The following is a 19139-nucleotide window of genomic DNA, read 5'->3' as shown; positions in this document are numbered from 1 at the left end:
AGTTTGTGATGTCCTGTGGTGTGTGTGCCCAAAACAAAGGTCAGAAGGAAAGACCAGCGGGTCTCCTGCATCCGCTAGACATCCCGCCACATCCCTGGCATACCCTCTCCATGGACTTCATCACCGATTTACCCTCCTGTTCCGGATACAACACTATTCTAGTAATTGTAGATTTGTTTTCTAAAATGGTCCACTTCGTTCCACTAAAGGGCTTACCTTCAGCTTCAGTTCTAGCATGGGAATTCCTTGAAAATATTGCACGACTTCCCTTCGGTTTTGATCTCAGATAGGGGGAGCCAGTTTATCTCTCACTTTTGGCGAAGTTGCTGTCGTTTAGCTCAAATCGATGTGGGACTTTCAACCAGCCATCATCCCCAGACCGACGGACAAACTGAGAGGACAAACCAAACTCTGGAACAATATTTACGTTGTATGCTACAGCAGTCGGAAAGTAATTAGAAAGATATCCTTTGGATAGCCGAATATGCTTACAACAACTCGATCCATTCAGGAACCGGAAAAAGTCCCTTTTACATTTTATATGGGATTCATCCTCGGACCTCCAATCTCGACCCGCCCCAAGATCTTGGAACGCCTGCCGTGGATCAACTTCACAATGCTATCACTCAAGCTTTCAAAGAAGCGACAATCCACCTACAACAGGCTAAAGAACGGTACAAAAGGGGAGCAGACCAACACCGAAGAGACGCCCCTCAATACCAGGTTGGAGATCAAGTTTGGTTATCCACCAAACATTTATCACTTAAAGGACCTCACACCTTCAACCCAAAATATCTGGGACCATATCCAATTACAGCCATAATAAACCCAGTGGCTGTCAAATTGGGTTTGCCATCCCACATGAAAATACATCCAGTGTTTCACGTATCTCTACTAAAACCTATGCAACCTGGAACCAGACTGAAGAAACCTCCAGAGCCTATTCAAGTAAATGGAGAACCTGAATTTGAGGTTAAAAACATCCTGGACTCCAAGATCATCAAGTCAAAATTATACTATCTGATCGACTGGAAGGGTTACGGACCTCAAGAACGATCATGGGAACCCTCTGACCACCTCCATGCTCCTCGTCTAGTCAGAAAATTCCATCGAACTTTTCCCAATAGGCCAAAACCTCCGGGGAAGACAAGTTTGGGAGGGGGCCTTTAGGGGGGTGCTGTCATGAGCACTGCTCCCGAGAAGCCAAGTCAAGCCCAGCATCCCCGGAAGCAGGCTCACGACCCTCGTCCCCGGCTCCAGCAAACCCTTATTGGGGCCCTTTGGACCATGTCCTGGCGCCTCTGGTGCCAGGCTCATAAGGAACCTCAGTCCCGGCGCCAGGGGCGCCGGGCTCATAATTCTTGCAAAGGTGCTTGGGTGGACCTACCTGTAGCAGACCATGCTGCATACTCACCTTTGCAAATGCTGGCAGGATGAAGACTTTCGGAGAGTTGGCGATTAGTGAGGAGGAAGTCCAGCCAAACGGTCATTAACCCTTTTTTCTCCCGCCTGCAGAAACCTTACCCTGCAAGCCAGACGGTCAATAAGAGGAAGTCCAGTCCAGAGAGTCATCCGAGCTCTATGCTTCTCAATTGAAGAGACTGTAACAGTTCAGCCAGGACCAGCGCCTCCGTGGGAATCAGGTGAGCGTTACATCAAGAGACGCAAGGTTTTGGCGAGGGCTTGGAGGAGTGGAGCAGATGTGGTTATGCTTCAAGAAACTCATTTAACTGAGCAAAGTGGAGGGTACTTGATCAGTCCAAAATACTTGCAGGTGATTTCTAATTATTATGATTCTAGATCACGGGGAGTAAGTATATTGTTTAGGAAAGGTCTTCAAGTGACGGTAAAAAAAAAAACTAACAGATGATGAGGGACGAATTTTACTACTTGATATCGTTTATAATGGGAAAATGATAACATTTGGGACAGTTTATGCTCCGTGTTCGCCGACTATTGATTTTCTCACCAGGTTGGATTTGTTGCTGGATAAGATGTAGGGTCAGGTGATTATTTTAGGTGGGGACTTTAATGTAGTTATAAATAGTAGTCTAGATCGGAAATCTGATTGTAGATATTCTGGGGAAAAGATAAGTGCTGAAGTGTGTGAATTAATGTTTAAGTATGGACTTACAGATGTGTGGAGAGAGCTTCATCCGAATGAAAGAGAATATACATTTTATTCTCCAGTCCATAATTCTTACTCAAGGATAGATAATGTTTTCGTGAGTAAGACGTTAATTAATCAGGTGGAGAGCTCAAATATTAGGGAAAGGAGTATTTCGGATCATGCTTTGGTTGATATGCAGGTGAATTTTGGAAGGGTGGATAAGGGATCTAGGAGATGGAGAATGCAGGCTGCTTTACTTAAAGACAATATTGTTACATCGGGTTTGGAGGATTTCATTCGTTGTTTCTTTGAGGATAATAGAGGTTCGGCTGGGGTTAAATCTGTTTGGGATTGTTTTAAGGCGGTCCTTAGAGGTGAACTGATAAGCAGAACGGCTCATGCTAGGAAGAAAGGTCAGGAGGAACTTAAGAAGTTAGAAGAGGGGGTGAGGTCTATGCAAAAGACTTGTGCTGATAATGACTCTGAAACAAACAGGATACGTTTAAGGAAGTTGGAGTCTGAAGTAAATGACTATGTTCAGATTTTGGCAGATAAGGGCATGTTTTATTCAAAACAACGGTTTTGGGAGTTTGGAGATAGGAATGGAATGTTGTTGGCTAATAAGCTTAAAGGAATTATGATGGATACAAATGTTTCATCCATTCTGACGGATACTGGAGTTACTTTAAATAGATCCGACGAAATTTGTGACCACTTCAGAAGTTTTTATGAGAATTTGTATAGAGAAGATGGGCAGCCTGATGCTGACAGTTTAACAGCATTTTTTAATAAAATCACGCTTACCAAGTTGTCTTTGGAGAAGAGAAATCAGCTGGAGGATATGATTGATGTGTCTGAAGTTAGCTTGGCGATCTCGCAAATGAAGGAAGGTAAATCCCCTGGACCGGATGGTATAGTTTCTGAATTTTATAAGAAATTTGAAGCTGACTTGGCTCCTATCCTGTGTGAGGTCTATAATGTACTCATGATGTCGGGTGAGATGTGTGATTCAATGAAAGAAGCATTGCTCATTGTGATACCGAAGCCAAATAAGGATACTAAGCGATGTGAAAATTATAGGCCGATTTCACTGCTGAATGTGGACTTGAAAATTTTCACTAAAATATGGGCTAATAGATTGAAGTCGTGTATAGGTGATTTAATCGATGAGTCTCAAGTAGGTTTTGTGCCACGGCGTTTTGGATATGATAATATTAGGACTGTGTTGGATGTGATTGGGGCACATTATGGAAAGGACTCAGATAAAATTATTGGTTTTTTCGATGCGGAAAAAGCCTTTGACAGAGTCAACTGGAAATTCATGGAATATACATTGTTGCAGATGGGTTTTGGACCTGTGTTTATGATGATGATAAAATGTATTCATAATGGTGTTAGTGCTAGGTTATTGACTAATGGAGTTATCTCAAAATTATTTCACCTATCCAGAGGTACGCGCCAGGGCTGCCCACTGTCGCCATTTTTGTTCAATTTAGCATTGGAACCGCTTGCGGCATATATTAGGCAATGTGAGCTGATAAAGGGGATTTGTGTGGGGAAAGTTGAGGTTAAGCTCTTGTCTTACGCTGATGATATGTTAATTTTGTTGTCCAATCCAGGAGCATGTGGCACTGTGGTGAGAGACATGTTTGAGGAGGTCGGTAAACTGTCAGGCCACAAAGTTAATTGAGATTTTTCCATTGTCTGGAACATGTGATAATGGAATTGTGGCTGGTCGCCTAGGGGCGTCACTTATTTGGGGATTTATCTGGTTGGTGATTTGAACAAAATAATACAATGTAATCTGGATAAAGTGTTAGCTAAAATGACCTTAATTATTAACCCTATGGGCTAAAATAAATGCCATTAAGATGGTTCTGTTGCCCAAAATATTGAATATTATTCAATCCATTCCTTTGTTGATTTATAAAAAACAATTATTGAATATTGAGAAGCTCTTTCAGACCTTTTTGTGGGGAGTTGGGAAAAGACCTTGTGTTCCGAAATTCATACTGATGCAGAAAGTGGAAGAAGGTGGTTTTGGCTACCCAGATCTGATAAAATACTATAGGTCCTTTTTACTTAAGAAGAGTTCCTATTACTTTAGAGCGGAGACTGTTAATGAGCCGTTGTGGTTGCAAATGGAGAGAGGGATGTGTGCGCCGTTTCATTTGGATAATCTCTACTGCATGGAAAAATTATCAAACAAGATACTGGTTTTGAAACCAATTATGGTTACTCGACAGTTTTGGGCTCTTGGTTTGGTGAGAATGGACACACTTATGGTTTCAGTACAGATGCCTCTATATGGCATAATGAAGCTTTAAAGATTGATAATAGATGTCTTAATTGAAAAAGTTGGGTTTCAAGAGGGATTTTGAAACTGGGGGATGTTTTGGATGGGACTCGGATGTTGAGTTTTGAGGAGTTAGTAGATAGATTTAATTTGAGTCTAAGAGAAATGACTAGGTATTTGAGTTTGGCAACTGGGATTAATAAGAGGATCGCTATGGTGGGAGGCTCACTTGGGAAGAAGCCTGAGGTTAGTAAATTACTGGATGGTCAAGAGTATGGTGCACAAACTTGCATGAATTTCATGCCCATGAATGCAAAACATTTGTTGGCATGGGATGGGTTGAGAGTCACTTGATCGAATGATGTCAGTAGGGTCATCTCTGATACTGATTGGAGTGATATTTCAAAAGTGGGTGTGAATTTAAGGAAAGATATGAACTTGCGTCTGATTCGGCAGAAGATTGTTGGAAGATTGTATTGGACTCCTGTGAAAATGTTTAAGTTACAATTGAGTTTAGATGACTTGTGTTGGAGCTGTAGTGCGGATAGAGGTAATCTTTTACATCTACTGTGGGGATGCCCCAGGGTACTGTCATTTTGGAGTTAGGTGATAGAATTGATTTCATTTTTGGGAAAAGTTTAATCATATCTGCAGCTAATATAATCTTGCTCTCACATGTTGAAAGGGGTGTTCAGATTAGAAAGCATAACTTTTGGATTGATAGAGCTCTGATGATTGCGATTAGATTGATTCTCAGGATCTGGAAAACTAGGAAGAAACCCAGCATTGAGGATTGGTTGATGGATTTGAGGGTTTTATCTAGGTATGATAAGGTTCCGTTGAAAAATAGAGGCAAGGAAGATGAATATGTGTTGCTGTGGGGATCGTTTGATGCCCTCTATGATTGACTTTATATTATGTGGATAATTAGAGGGTAGGATAAGGGGGTGGTTTTCTTTTGTTTTTTTTTTCCTCTTTGTGATGTTTGGTTTTGTCTTTGTGGTATTTTATGTGTATTAGGTATAATATTTAGCGGGGTTCATTTAGATACGTTTTGCATGGTTGATTTTATTATTGGATTTGGTTTAAATGGTTTGCTCATGACTTTCATTTGAAAATGAATACTGCAATGTTAGTTTGATCCTATGTAAAACTGCTGTATTGTAAACCTAACAAACAGAAGTTTAAAAAAAAAAAAGAATTGTCCCTGGGCCTAGTATGATAGCAACCTCGTCTGTCTCCTCCTCCCTCCCCTTACTGGTTTTTTCCTCCCCAACCCCCCCCCCCCAGCACTATCTGAAATGTCGTCAGGCCTAATATGATAGTCGCTTGTTTTGTTCCTCCCCTACCTTTCTGCACCCCTCTCCCTCACCTCTTGTTTTTTTTCCGGCTCTACCAGAAATGTCATCAGGCCTAGTACGATAGTCGCCTGTCTGTTTCCATTTCCTTCCGACTCTCCCCCTCCCTTCCTTATCTATGTTTTAGCTCTTGCGCTATCTGAAATGTCGTCAGGCCGAGTATGATAGTTAATTTCACATCCTTACTGTTCATGGCTGTAAGAATGTCATTGTTTTTTCCCTTGTTCCCTCCCTTGCCTTGAAGCGCTTTGAAACACACTGTGTATAGGCGCTATATAAATAAACTATCATATCATATCATATGGTGACTCTACCTGGTTTGTGAGGCCATAACTGGCATAAGATGACAGTAACAGGGCATGTAAGGCTGTATGTGATATATGTGGGCACATGTAATCTTCTTGCTGTGTGAATGACTGGAATTTCCGGACTCCACTGAGAGTATGTCAAGACAGCTCTCTAGTAAAAACCTGTTTTGAATATAGTTGTGTGCTTTCAGAGCTGGTTAGCAATTTCATAAGGCAGTATAGCTATTTTATAATGTCCAGGCTTAATTTTGACTTTGTTTTTTCATCTGCAATGCCAGTATCTGTGATTTCATCAGGGTCAAAGGTCATTTAATGTTATGTTCCTGTGAAGTCATTGGGAGAGTGATGCCACCTCTTTGAACCCTGTCATTTTAGTGAATTGACCTCTCCGTCCAAAAGGATGAGTATCTCTATTTAATGAGAGTGTCTATTTGATTGAATCATAAATAAGCAGCCCCCGAGAGGAAAAACGCCTTCAAATACTAGCCTTGAAGGAAACAGACCGCCAAATTGAGGCAATAAGTTTTGGCCCTTGCATGGCGCACAGGTAATTCCTTGGAGGAGACTGACCTGGCACAACCGCTGCCATGGCCTAGCAGGAGTATTGTGCATTTATTGTTATTTTTTTATTTATTTGCATTTATAAAGCACACAAACGGCCCTGGGGCATCGTGGCGCTGTTACAGAGTACCTAACTTACATAGGTAGTATTACATATGGAGCATTGGTTCCATGTGACCCTCTTGAGCATGATGCTCATGTGCGGGAGTTCCCCTTTTCCACAGAACCCTCAGAGAGCCAAGCAGAATGCTCAAGATGGCTTCCAGCCTTCCAAGGCAGGAAGCAGGCAGAGTCCCTGGTGTAGCTTGGGTTTTGAATCAGGACCCGCATGTGTCGATCAGAATCCTTTTAAATTGCCGGATATGGCAGTAAAATTGACTTTAAAATTACATTTAAGTCACATGGTGTGACCACATGACTCTCTGGGAGCTGGTCAGAAAGCTCGGGTGGCGTCCAGCCTTTCCTGGCAGGATGGAGGCAGAGTCCTCGGTGTTGCAGGCCCAATTGAGATTTGTTTTTGTGGCAGGACCCTCCGATGTTTATCAGGATGCTTTGCAATAGTAGGATTTGGCAAAACAAAATGAGTTTAAAATGAAATTCGAGACAATCAGAATGGTCAAGATGGCTTGAGCCTTCTCTGGCAGGATGCAAGTAGATGGAATATCTGAAGGCTGCACAGACTGTAGGCTCTGTGGCCTGGTGCAGAGCGAGGACTTATGGCTGTGACAGCGAGAGGTGTAGCTATCCTATGCAGTTGAATGGAACTGGTTCATCCTATGGATGAGATATCATTGACCTTTCTCTGTGCTTCCTGCGGGATCATAAATAATTTAGTCCAAGACCAGTGCAGAGTGAGGCTTTTGACAACGACAGCAAGGACCCACTAAGTGACTCGTTGCTGAGTACATTTGTCATTTTCTGACAGGAGATCCATTGTCTTGTAGAGCTTTTCCAACATTGGCACCTTGTAGAATTCAAGGAATACACAATGGCCCATCTAAAGGACAGGTTTCCACCCTAGTAGGTTACTTGCCCTCTGTAGCCCAGGAAGTGACAACTGGTATGTACAGGCCTTCGCCACTTCTCAGTGTCATCAGAACCACACCGGTTTTTTGGGGGCAATAGATGCAAGGGCTGTGGCTGTTTTGTGTGCATTCCGCTAGAAACCTAAGCATGATGCTGGCATGCAGAACTAAAAGACCAGGTCAGGATCTATTTTAATGTGTATCTCGCTGGGCAGTTTTAACACTGAACATTTAACAGCTCAAATGCGGACTCCAAGTGTACTGAAATTGTTTTCTTAATTTGGACCTGTGCGGAATTCGACCATCCGCATGGTGGGTGTGCGCTCGATTGATAGAAACGGAAAGTCTGTTCTCGCCGCAGCTTCAAGGGAGACATGGTGCTTTAATAATAATAATTTTGCATTTATATAGCGCTACGAACCCTCGGGTATCTGAGCGCTGCTTATTATTACCCACGGGGTCTGGTGCTCATTTATCGACCTCGGAAGGATGAAAGGCTGAGATGGGCCCTGCCGGGATTTGAACCTGCGTTAGCAAGCTCTGCACAGATGTCAAAGTGAGCGCTCTACTCGCTGTGCCACTTGACCATCAGGAACCCGGTTCCTTTCTGTGGTTCCTTTACTCAGGAACCACAGAAAGCTCAATTATCCAGAGAGACCCTTTGATCCACCACAGACAGGAAGATGGGTGGGACTTAGGATTACATGATTTCATCCCTTTAACTTTTCTGTTGCCAAGCACTCTGGTTATGACCTCATGCATACAGGAGATTGTCGGTGCGGACCCAGGATTGGTTCATTAAGATAGGATTAGCCTACACCAATCACTTTGGTCCATTTGGCTTTAAAAGAGGGCTGAGCACCTCTTTTGGGCAGATCATCTGAAGACTTTGCAAGGAGTAGCAAGAAGAACTCAGCATTGGACCCTGGCTGAAGGTACAGTCTGCCTTACATCTTCCACCAGTGAAGGAAGGCCAGGACCTCCAAGAGGGAAGCCAGATTCCTCCACTAAAGATATCCCAGAGGGTGATACCGAATCCAGAGGACCCTCCAGAAGCTCCAGAACTTGTACCCAGTCAGCACACAATGTGCCCTTCTAGGCTAAGAAGCAAGCTTCCTAGGTGGGAATTACCAGAGAGTCTATGAACCAAACTAAGGACAAGGCAGCTGCCTGCAACACTCTCCTGAGCTTTGGGCCGTATTCCTTATAGAACGACACAAGCCTAGTGAAGAGGAGTGCATCAAAAAGCATTTACCGGTGTCCGCCTTAAAGGAAATGTTCAAGCCGGTCAAGACCCTCGAGCTGTAACCCACTGCGCCAATGACTGTTGTTACGCCGCAGTCGCTAACACTGTTCAAGAGGCCTCGGCCAGTGCTACAGACCGGCCAACCAGCACTGAGAAAACAATTCCTGCCCCTGAGCCGCTGTGTAAGCCAGTCTGCGGCCATCCGTCCAGCCTCACTCGCTGAAATGCCTGCCACCTGACACCCGGACCTGTCTCCTGTCTTGAACTCTGTCGCAGAAGCTACAAAGCACCCTGAAACCGACTCTACACTGTTGAGCAGCAAGAATGTCTACAAGCACCAGGTGCATTGTTGTTCTGTCCACCTGATCCATCCCCTAGTGACATTTTACAACCCATTGCTCCCTTTGTGTTGAAACCAAGTATCCTTGAACTATGGCGATTAATTACTTTACTGACTACCCTCATGTCAGTATCTAGAGTGCATCCCTTTTCCTTCTTCGAAACTGTCTGACCTCTGCATTTATTTACAGCGTGTGTTGTATTTTGAAATGTGCTAGCCTAGAACTGTCTGTTGTGATAATAATAAAATAGAAATGTTTATACAACCTTGGCTGGACAGTCCCTTTTATCATTGGATAATAATTGTATTTTCGCTGTGTTGCAACTAACCAAAGATCCATGACCATGCAGCGATAAACCTTCTGTTCTGTCCACGTTACTAAAATTGGACAAGGAGGTTTATAATTTGCTTGTGTTTCCAATCTGTTCGGATCCCTTCCGGTGCACTAGAGGTGTGGGGCTGATTGATGTTTTAAAAAACGATATTCATCCCTGGACCACTGGCGCCCCTGAAGTTGATAAGTCACAGAACCCCAGCTCCTTTACCATATTTTCTAGAACTGTTGGAAATTCCAGGTTCTACAGAAAGGACCACCTCCTCTCCTTGGGTTTTTCCCCACCGAAGGAGTGCATGGGCTGCTTCGTCTGCCATGTTTCAGGCCCACTCTACTGACAGCAAGAACACACCTCAGTCTGTTTCACAGTCCTCAGACCCAAAGCTACATTAGATGATGGCAGTCTCTGGTTAACTTTCATGCCACATATAACATATATAATATATATAAAAGAGGTTTAAGAATGTTTCATCTTCAAATCCAGCTGTATCATCTACAAGGCTGTCACTCTGAAGCCACCAAGCTACCTTGCTGACAAACCCAGCTTCTCCGGAGGCCTGCGTTCCACCAGAAGTAAGGACATGTGCCGACCTGAACTCCTCCGGTGAAGGAAGGAAAGAACCAAAAGACAGGCCTTCTCTGTCTACACCCCAAGACTCTGGAACCTCCTCCCTGTCAGTATCAGACTCGCCCCCTCACTTATACAGCTCAGGAAGGGGCTCAAGACGCTCTGCACCAAGAAATGGCTCCTCTCTAACACCTAGGCCCACACATCTTCCACTCAGTGGTGTGGTCAGGCATGGGAGGGCTAAAGCCCCCCCACTTGGACTCACCAGGCATCACTCTGATGTTAAACCAGCCCGGGGCTCAGACCGCATTTTTAAGCAAATACACAGCTCTCCAAGGTGAGAAAACAGGCATTTAAGTGAAGGTAGAGGCAGAGGACAAAAACCTGCCATTGGGATATCAGTAGATCACCCCCTCACCCCATGTTGCATCTAAAGTCTTTACTGGCACAGCTTTTGCATGGACCATGCTAAAAAAAAGTGTTTTTGTGTGCATGCAGGGATTGTAGGTATGCATGCATGCATGTGAGGGAGTGTGTACGTGGGGTATGTTTGTATGCTAGGAGGTGTCTGCAAGTGCACACCTATGAATGAATGCAGTGTGAATGGTGTACACTGTGCGTGTTAATGAACGCACAGTCTAAATGTTATGGGTGCTCCTGTGAATGACAGATCAGCTGTGTGGGTGCGTGACTGGTGGGTGAATGTGTCTAAATGTATCTATATCTCTGTGTGTATGCACGCTGGGACCTGGGGAGGGGCATTGGAGATGAACATTTTTTGACAAGAGCATGGCATGTTTTACTGCCGTTTTTGGGCAAAGGAAAGCCAACTTGAGTGTTTTTATGTGATGAAGGGGTTGGAAGGGGTTGGGGGAAATACTACATTGGGGCTGGCCTGGCTGGATCTTACTGTGGCTTGGAATGGGTACTTGAATGAAGGGCAAAGCCAACGTGAGTGTTCTTACATTCGGAGGGCATTTATGCTTATTTTGACTTGGCTTTTTATTTTACTGGTGTTAAGGTCAAAGGCAACACAAATATTCGTACATGGGGGGATATAACATGATGAGTGCAACATAAGTGTTCTTATATGGGGGGATTTGTGTAATATGTCATTTATATAGCGCTTTCGCCAAAGAGCTGTACAAAGAACATATTTACATAAAATGTATCACCCAACCGACATTTGCACTCATTTAATGAGCTTTATTTATTTATTTCATTTTTGGACCCAAACCTGTGAGTATCACAGTGCTGGTACAACTTGGTGACCAGGGAAAACACAGTCCGTACAGATCAAGAGAGAGGTAAAAAGGTGCAAAAGCAACATAAGAGTACAAGGTCCATAGAGGAGGGTAGGGATTAGGAAGGTCACTTTGAAGTATGAAAGGCTGAACTGGCTTTGCCAGGAATGAAACCTGCGAATCACACTCAGATTTCAACAGCATGTGCTCAGCCTGCTGAGCTATCTTACCGGCTAGCCAGCAAGAGCATTACATTGGGTTGGGGGCATTCGTGCAGCCTGCAATGCAATGATTCTTTACTGTGGCATGACATGTTTTACTGCTGTTAAGGAGAACATACAACATGATGAGAGTTCTTATATGGGGAGTGGGAGATTTGTGTAGCAAGCCACCATATGTTTTCTTACTGTGGCATGGCTTTTTTTCACTGGCATTAAGGCAAAGCCAACAGGAGTATGTTCTTACATGGGGATACTGGCATGTATTGGCAGAGCCAGCATTAACATGCTTTGTTATAGTATCCTTACTGGCGTTATGGACAAAGCAAACCTGAGTGTTTTTCTATGCCGAAATAGTGGCATATAACGTTGCACCAGAATGGACATATGTGAGCACAATCAATATGAACATGCTTCCTTACACTTGTAGAGTACTGGCATATAGTGGGCAAAGGCATTATGAAAATGTGTTTGAAAATGCTCCTGTGCATTGTTGGTGGCTTGGCATCTAGTGGACCTTTTATGTCTTACCCGACAAAACCGATTGTAAACTGTGTGGCTTTTTACCTAATTTATCACAAAAAGTGTACTGAAAAATTCTCAATTTTAACCCATTATTTGAAAACATTTCGTAAGGGGACAACCCACCGCACCCGCTTGATTGGTTCGCCCTCCCTCACTATTCTCTGTCACTCCTGGGTATATGACTTGGGGCAGAACAAGTGACCTTCCTTCTGCTGGCTCTTCTTAGTGTGGGCCCTGCTACATTAGCTCCAGGCCCCACTTGTTACAGAATCACGGCTATGCCTCTGGTGCGTTGGAGTGAAAGGTGGACCTAATGGGCCAAAGGAAAGCGTAATATCTACTCTGCCTCCTGGGATTGGGGGTGAGGGGGAGGACAGCGGGATTGGTTAATCAGGAGTGCAATAGGTTTAATTTCCTGTCTCACTAACAGTTTTCAAAACTGCCATCAAGCCCCCCCCCCAAAATGTTCAGGCTGGCTCCGCCCTTGCCTCCACTCCCTACCCTACCCGAGACTGGGAGATCTGATCCCCACTGTGCCCTCCCCTGGTTACTTGGGGACCCCTGGTTGACGATTGAGCACCTTCCCGCTCCCCTGTTGTTAGCTCCCCACCCCCTTGTTTCTCTGCTCCCTCATCATTTTGTTCCCCCAATGATTGTAAAGCGCTCCTTTGCTTCTCGTGACTAGGTCTCTGCTCAATAAATACCCAAATAATAATAATTCTATATGCCGGACAGGATGGCAAACCTGATGCGAAGACAAAACATACGAAGGAACATTCCACTGAGTTAAAAATAATGCCCAAAATAGTGAAAGTGCGCTGCAGCCAAAATAAATGGGACTCGATGAGGCGATGATAAAAAAAGAACAGCGAGATTTTGGCAGCCTTCTCGAGCACTCTCCAAATTTAGCTTGAGGGAGAGCTCCAGCAGAGAACCCACTGCACTTCAGCGCTTGGAAAATATGTTGCCTAAAAAAAACAATGCGGACAAAAAGCCTTATTTTTACAGTGGATCGCTGAGAGATGGCGGCGGCCTGTGGCGTGTGGCTGAGGACGAATGGGGATAAGGCTTTAGCCCCAACACGTTCCGCCGGCAAATGGCGGGCGAATCAAAATAGCGCCGGCACGTATGCTTCATACACCCCAAGGGAGACTCTTCATTGGGTGAATACGTATGATCATGCGCACACGCAAGTTCACATTATTTAAGTAAGGGCAGAGGATGAAGTTGCCAAAACTCACCAAAGCGATCCATTATAGATAGGTTTGATTCCATTTTTTAAAGAAACCCCACCCCTCAGGCTATAGCAATGTTCATTTCCAAATGTTGCAGCAAGAAAAAGGAAAGATTGTGGCACAAATATGTACATTTAGCGGCATTTATGCTTCAGTTAACCAGTTACAGGTGGCAAGTAGACACAGAGAATTGCATTTCCAAGACTCTTATTGTGTCTCTGGATTGAAAGCAATCTCTCCCAGAGGGAGTTCCTTCCTATGGGTGATGTTTTGGGCATCGGGCCCTCTTGGTACATGAGGCACTGTGTATACGGAACTGACATGGATTTGTCAATCACACTAATTATAATAAGTGGCAGATGGGAAAAATACTTTGGGGCTCTTTGTAAGATAGCTGCTGCAGTATGAACGTGCCAGCATTAATGTATACCTGCACATTACCACACCGGCCAACTGCAGGTTTGCCCGTGGGGTGGAGGAATTACCTGCAGCTAGAGGTAATTCCACCACCCTACTGGCAAAAATCACTGGTATTACCGGCGCCAGTGTTACCGGTGCCGGTAATACCAGAAAAATCCCCCATGGAGTCCAATGGGACTCCAAGAAATGGGGATTTACCACCATCACCGGCACTCATAATCTGGCAGTAATAACACCGACAAAGTGCCGGTAACAGTATTACCCTTTGCCAGTATCCTGGCGAACTTGCCACCAGGATACCAGCAATGTTGCAATGAGGGCCATACATCTTGCGTCTTTGTAGCAGCATTTCAAATACTTTGTACCACATTTAAAACTTTGCACTTTTAACCAAAAATTGAAGAAGCAATCTTCCGACAATTATCCTTCTCTATGTAATCCTCACCAGGAGAAGCTGGCAAGAGCTTCTAATCTCTGATCCTGGTGCCACACCAGTGACCAACAGAAGGCTTCCATTTCACCAAAACTGATTTGTCACAATCTGGCAGAAATTGCCCATCTGGCAGGCAAAGATGACAGCCATTGACTCACCTGCGCTGACGGTGATGGCCTCCATGAACTGCTCGCGCCAGGAATGCGTGCCAATCACCAGGGCCAGGTTGGTCTTCTTTATGAGCTTATCCACTGTGCTCTGAAAATGAGAGATCAGCCATGAGGCCACAGGATGCAAATAACAATAACAAGCTCAATGGTTACATATAAGAAAGACCTTAAGAGACATTTACATAGAATAACAAAGACCCCGTATCATATCAGATGCAAGATGAACTCACTCTGCTCCAGAGTCTTGCACACACTACACCCATGCTACAGTTGGGGGTGGGGGTGTGGGGGGGGGGTATGGGAGGAGCTCAAACGAGGATGGCCTCAGTGGCCCAGCTCAGCAGAGGGCCATAAAGCTTTTCGCTGACTATGGAGGTCAGAAATCAACACCATGTAGAGATTTGAGTATTTTTCTATGGAACAAATGTTAATGGTCTCACTTCAGTCTAGGAAAAGAAACCTTTGTGGACACTCCAGACTGAAAGTCCAAGTCATGAGATGGAACCTCATTCTCGCAGCGTATACCTGGTCCCTTCAAAGAAAGGAGCACGTGACAGGGACTTGGAAGTGTGCATGTGTTATTCTAACTCCCGCACTATTGTTTTATTGTAAAGTGTGACAAAAGTTTAAAGTTACATTTTACACACCACACATTCAAATATCATTACATGTTATCATACAAATAATAAATTACTAATCAGTCTACAAAACTCAGTATATATTAAGATGATTCATTTTATCAGTATCTAAAATTATAAAACACATCTTTTCTATAAAGTGCTTCTTCAAATATAGTTTATAGCTTCGTCATGGCTCGAGTAAGTGAAACTTGTTAGCCAGCGAGGCCGTATACCCAAAATCCATTGGTGCTTAGTACCAAAGGGCAATGCACAAATCTGTTAAGATAAAGAGATCCTACATTCATCAAACCCTCACATTGCATCAGGGGGCGTCTAGATGTTTCCTGTACTCCCTCTGGACCACAGAGTCTGAAAGGTCTTTCTTCCAAAGGAACACCCAGCCTCGTGCAGAAGATGGCCAGGCAAGGTCATTTGCTCAGGAGGAGCAATTGGAGCAAACGTCATAAAGATGGGCTGGGAATTGTCAAAAGATACGCCTGCGCTTGCGCCGAAAGTTACATGAGAACAACATGATCCTGAGTGGATTGTGTATTTAAGAGCAAGCCATGGTTGTTAAGAGTATCCCATCTACCAGTCTTTTTTTTTTTAACCAAAATCATCAGCTGCTCGAAACCAGCTTTCATACCATACAGCAAAGACAGTACAAGACTAGTTCTATCTACTTGTATTGTGCCTTTGATACCAAAGTCCCCGAATTGTCAAACTGAAACACCCTGAAACAGACTCTACTCTGTCAAGCACCAAGAATTTCTACAGCACAAGGTACATTGTGGTTCTTTCCCCCTGGTCCTTCTTCGAAGGCCCCTAGTGACATGTTATGACCCATTGCTCCCTTTGTGTGGAATCCAAGTTTCTTTGAACTATTGCGATTAATTACTAATTACCCTCTTGGCAGTATCCACAGTGCATCCCTTTTCCTTCTATGAAACTGTCTGTCCTCTGTGTTCCTTTACAGTGTGGCTTGTATCTTGTAGTGTGCTAGAACTGTCTGTTGTGAAAATAATAAAGCAGATATGTGTATACAACCTTGACTGGACAGTCACTTTTATCATTGGGTAATAATTGTATTTTTGCTGTGTTGCAACTAACCAACAGTCCGCGACCTTGCGGAGATAAGCCTGCCGTTCCGTACATGTTACCAACATTGGACAAGGAGGTTTATCATGTGCTTGTGTTTCCAATCTGTTCGGGTCCCTTCTGGTGTACTAGAGGTGTGGGCTGATTGATGGTTGAGAAACCAATAGTCATCCCTGGACCACTGGTGCCCTGGAAGTTGATTTGTCACAGGGATCTGAAGAACGTACATAGGTATACATACGTATCAACATGTTCTAAAATTGAATTATTAAAAGGATAACAGGAACAGGGACACATTTATTCCTTCCAAAATACATAATTTTGGTTTTAACAATGTTAATACATAAATCATGTTGCTCTAAATAAGCCAGGAGGTCATTCAAAGATCTTTTTCGCCCTATCCAAATGTGATTTAATAACACAATATTGTCTACGTATTCAAGCCAACTGATGTGAGTGTCACCGATCTTAGGGGAGGAAGGTATTCACCTTCTCAAGGCTAAACAAGAGTACCAGCAGCAACCCCCAAGTTACCCAGAGTAATCCAGATGTGGATCCCTTGCTCGCTGTGCCTTAGAGAGGCTCAGCTTCACCTGATGAGGCCTAACTAGGCTGAAACCCGTGTCTGGGGTTGCTGTTGGTACTCTTGATCAGAGGAGAATTGACTAGCATTTTGGCGCTGGACTACCCAAGCGGGTGGGACCAGTTTGATATGCAAATGGATATTTCTCCTCTGTGAAAGGTACAGTGAGCTAAAACGTGGTTGCAGCCCCTCCCGAGTGGGCACTTTCTGTCACCCGCAGGCGTTCCGACTGGCGGTTTCTTCCGCGCTGGGTTTTGGGACAGAGGTACGGGAGGTACTAGTCCCTCCTTTGTGTCCGTTACTTTTTCCTCCTTGTAGCGCGGGGCCGCTGGGAGTATATCTACTCTCCCGGCCCAGCGGTCCCTGCGTTGCAACTTTCCTTTGGAAGCTCTCGCTCTTCCGGGTTTCTTCGCTCCTGCCTCGCTCTGTCCAGGCTCTGGCCACTCGCGCCCTACAGCGAGTGTTCTTCTTACTTCCCTTCCCTCCAGTTTTCTCTGCTGCCGCCGTGCCTCGGCGGTTTCTGTTTTCTCTATTCTGGTGGCCCCATCCCCGCGGATAGGCGCCGCCCCTTTTCCCTGCGCTTTTCTTTTCTTTATTTATCTCTCTCCTCTCCTACGGTCCTGAACCCCCTTGCAGGCCTTGGTGCTGTGTTACCTTCAGTTACTCTTACGGATCCAGTCTACTGTTCTACTTTTCGGCTGGAACTACGTCTTCCGGGCTACAGACCAGAGGAGTCCAAGGGTTTTTTCCCCATTCGGGGTTTTTTCCCCTATTTCGGCTTGGTTCCGGAAGGGAGGTCCTCGGACAGCTGTTCTCTCCAGCGGTCACGGTGGCCTCCCTCCGTGACAAGCAAGCTCATCGGAAAAAGGAGAAGGATTATCTATTCCGACGGCGTCTGCAGGACCCCGACAGCGATTCCGGCGGTTTAGGTGAGGAGAGTTCGACAGAAGGGGGAGAAAAGGGAGACCAGACACTTAAACTGTCACAGTTTGCAACGCCAAAGAAAGACATCATGTCAGCCGAAGGGCAAGTGCAAGAGCTTTGGAAGGCAATTCAAGCTATGTCTCAGGAACTTCAGGGAGTCAAAGCTGAGAACGCCCTCCTTAGACAAATGGTATCCGCCCGGGAACCTCCTCCTCCAGAATTACCGCCTACAACACTATCCTCGGGAAAATTTGATGGTGCCCCCAAGAAGGCGAAGGAATTCTTAGAGGCGTGTACCGTCTACTTTACTTTCCGACCTCGCACTTTCTCTACAGACCAAACGAAGGTCGGCTTCCTAATCTCAAACATGACAGGCAACGCTCTGACCTGGGCCACTCCCCTAGTCACAAGCAACAATGCCATTCTCCAAGATTACGCTGCATTCCAAAGTTCTCTGAGACAGACTTTCGAACGCCCAGAGTTGTCATTTACCGCTTCTGAAGAGTTGTTGGATATAAAGCAAGGTTCTTTGGACGTCCTGTCGTATGTTTCTGCTTTCAAAACAGTAGCCTCTGGCGCAGGCTGGCCAGAACCAGCACAGTATGCCATTTTCAGGAGGGGTCTAAAAGAGGAGATTAAGGATGAGTTAGCCAGATCTACTCGCTCACCTACTTTCTCGGACCTGCTAACTGCGGCACTACATATCGAGTATCACCTACAGGAAAGGAAGATGGAAAGACGCAAACAACGAGACTCAGGATTCTTTCCGGATTCTCGGACATTCTCTCCCCCCAGTCGCTCTCCCGCTGCCGCTTCAGAGGAACCGATGCAGATTGGTTTCACAAGAGCACCTCTGACTACTGCCGAAAGACGGCGAAGAAGAGAAAAAGGACTTTGCGCTTACTGTGGGTCGGATCAACACCTTCTAAAGGACTGCACAGAACTGCCTAACAAAAGGCAGGGAAACGAGCACCCTCGGCATCAATAGGGACTAGTGTCCGGGGGTTTCCAGTTCTGTCTACTCGTCCCTATGTTTCTCTAACTGTTTCTTCTTCCAACTCAAATGAAGACTCCAGACTCATGGTAGTTTCAGCTATCATCATGATAGAAGGCGAGAAGGTGGAGACTCTCGCGTTATTGGACTGCGGAGCAGCAGGAAACTTCGTTGATACCCTATGGGCCGATAAGGTCGGTCTACGCAGGATACCCCGGAAGGAAGGTCAGAAGATAGAAGGAGTTGACGGCTCTCCACTATCATCCGGACTCATCACCCATACCACTGAAGAGCTACCCTTAACAGTTTTTCAGCACTCGGAAGTGATAAGGTTCGACATCATTCGGGCTGCACATTTTCCAATTATTTTGGGGATCACATGGCTTCGCAGACACAATCCTCAAATCAATTGGACTAATAACCAGCTGAGTTTCTGTTCTACATACTGCACCGAACACTGTCTTCCACTGAAGAGTCAGAAGGCCCCTCAATCTATTACGGCTCACACCTCCAACTGTGTGGGGGTTTT

At 44.9% G+C, this 19139-nt stretch overlaps 1 protein-coding gene across 5 annotated transcripts in view; it reads right to left on the bottom strand.

Moving 5' to 3' along the window:
- Window positions 1-19139, bottom strand: part of LOC138566730 (sodium/calcium exchanger 2-like) — a 1535489-nt gene that overhangs the window by 71591 nt on the left and 1444759 nt on the right. For all 5 annotated transcript variants that reach the window (XM_069644348.1, XM_069644345.1, XM_069644344.1 and 2 more), the window contains one exon: window positions 14380-14479. In XM_069644348.1, coding sequence (XP_069500449.1) covers window positions 14380-14479 — 100 coding nt within the window. The remainder of the gene's footprint in view (window positions 1-14379; window positions 14480-19139) is intronic.

Source organism: Ambystoma mexicanum, chromosome 2p, assembly GCF_040938575.1.
Source record: "Ambystoma mexicanum isolate Mex_15411 chromosome 2p, UKY_AmexF1_1, whole genome shotgun sequence".
NCBI classification, from domain to species: Eukaryota; Metazoa; Chordata; class Amphibia; order Caudata; family Ambystomatidae; genus Ambystoma; species Ambystoma mexicanum.
Note: the sequence above shows the minus strand (reverse complement) of the source record. Positions and strands in the feature narration are given on the sequence as shown.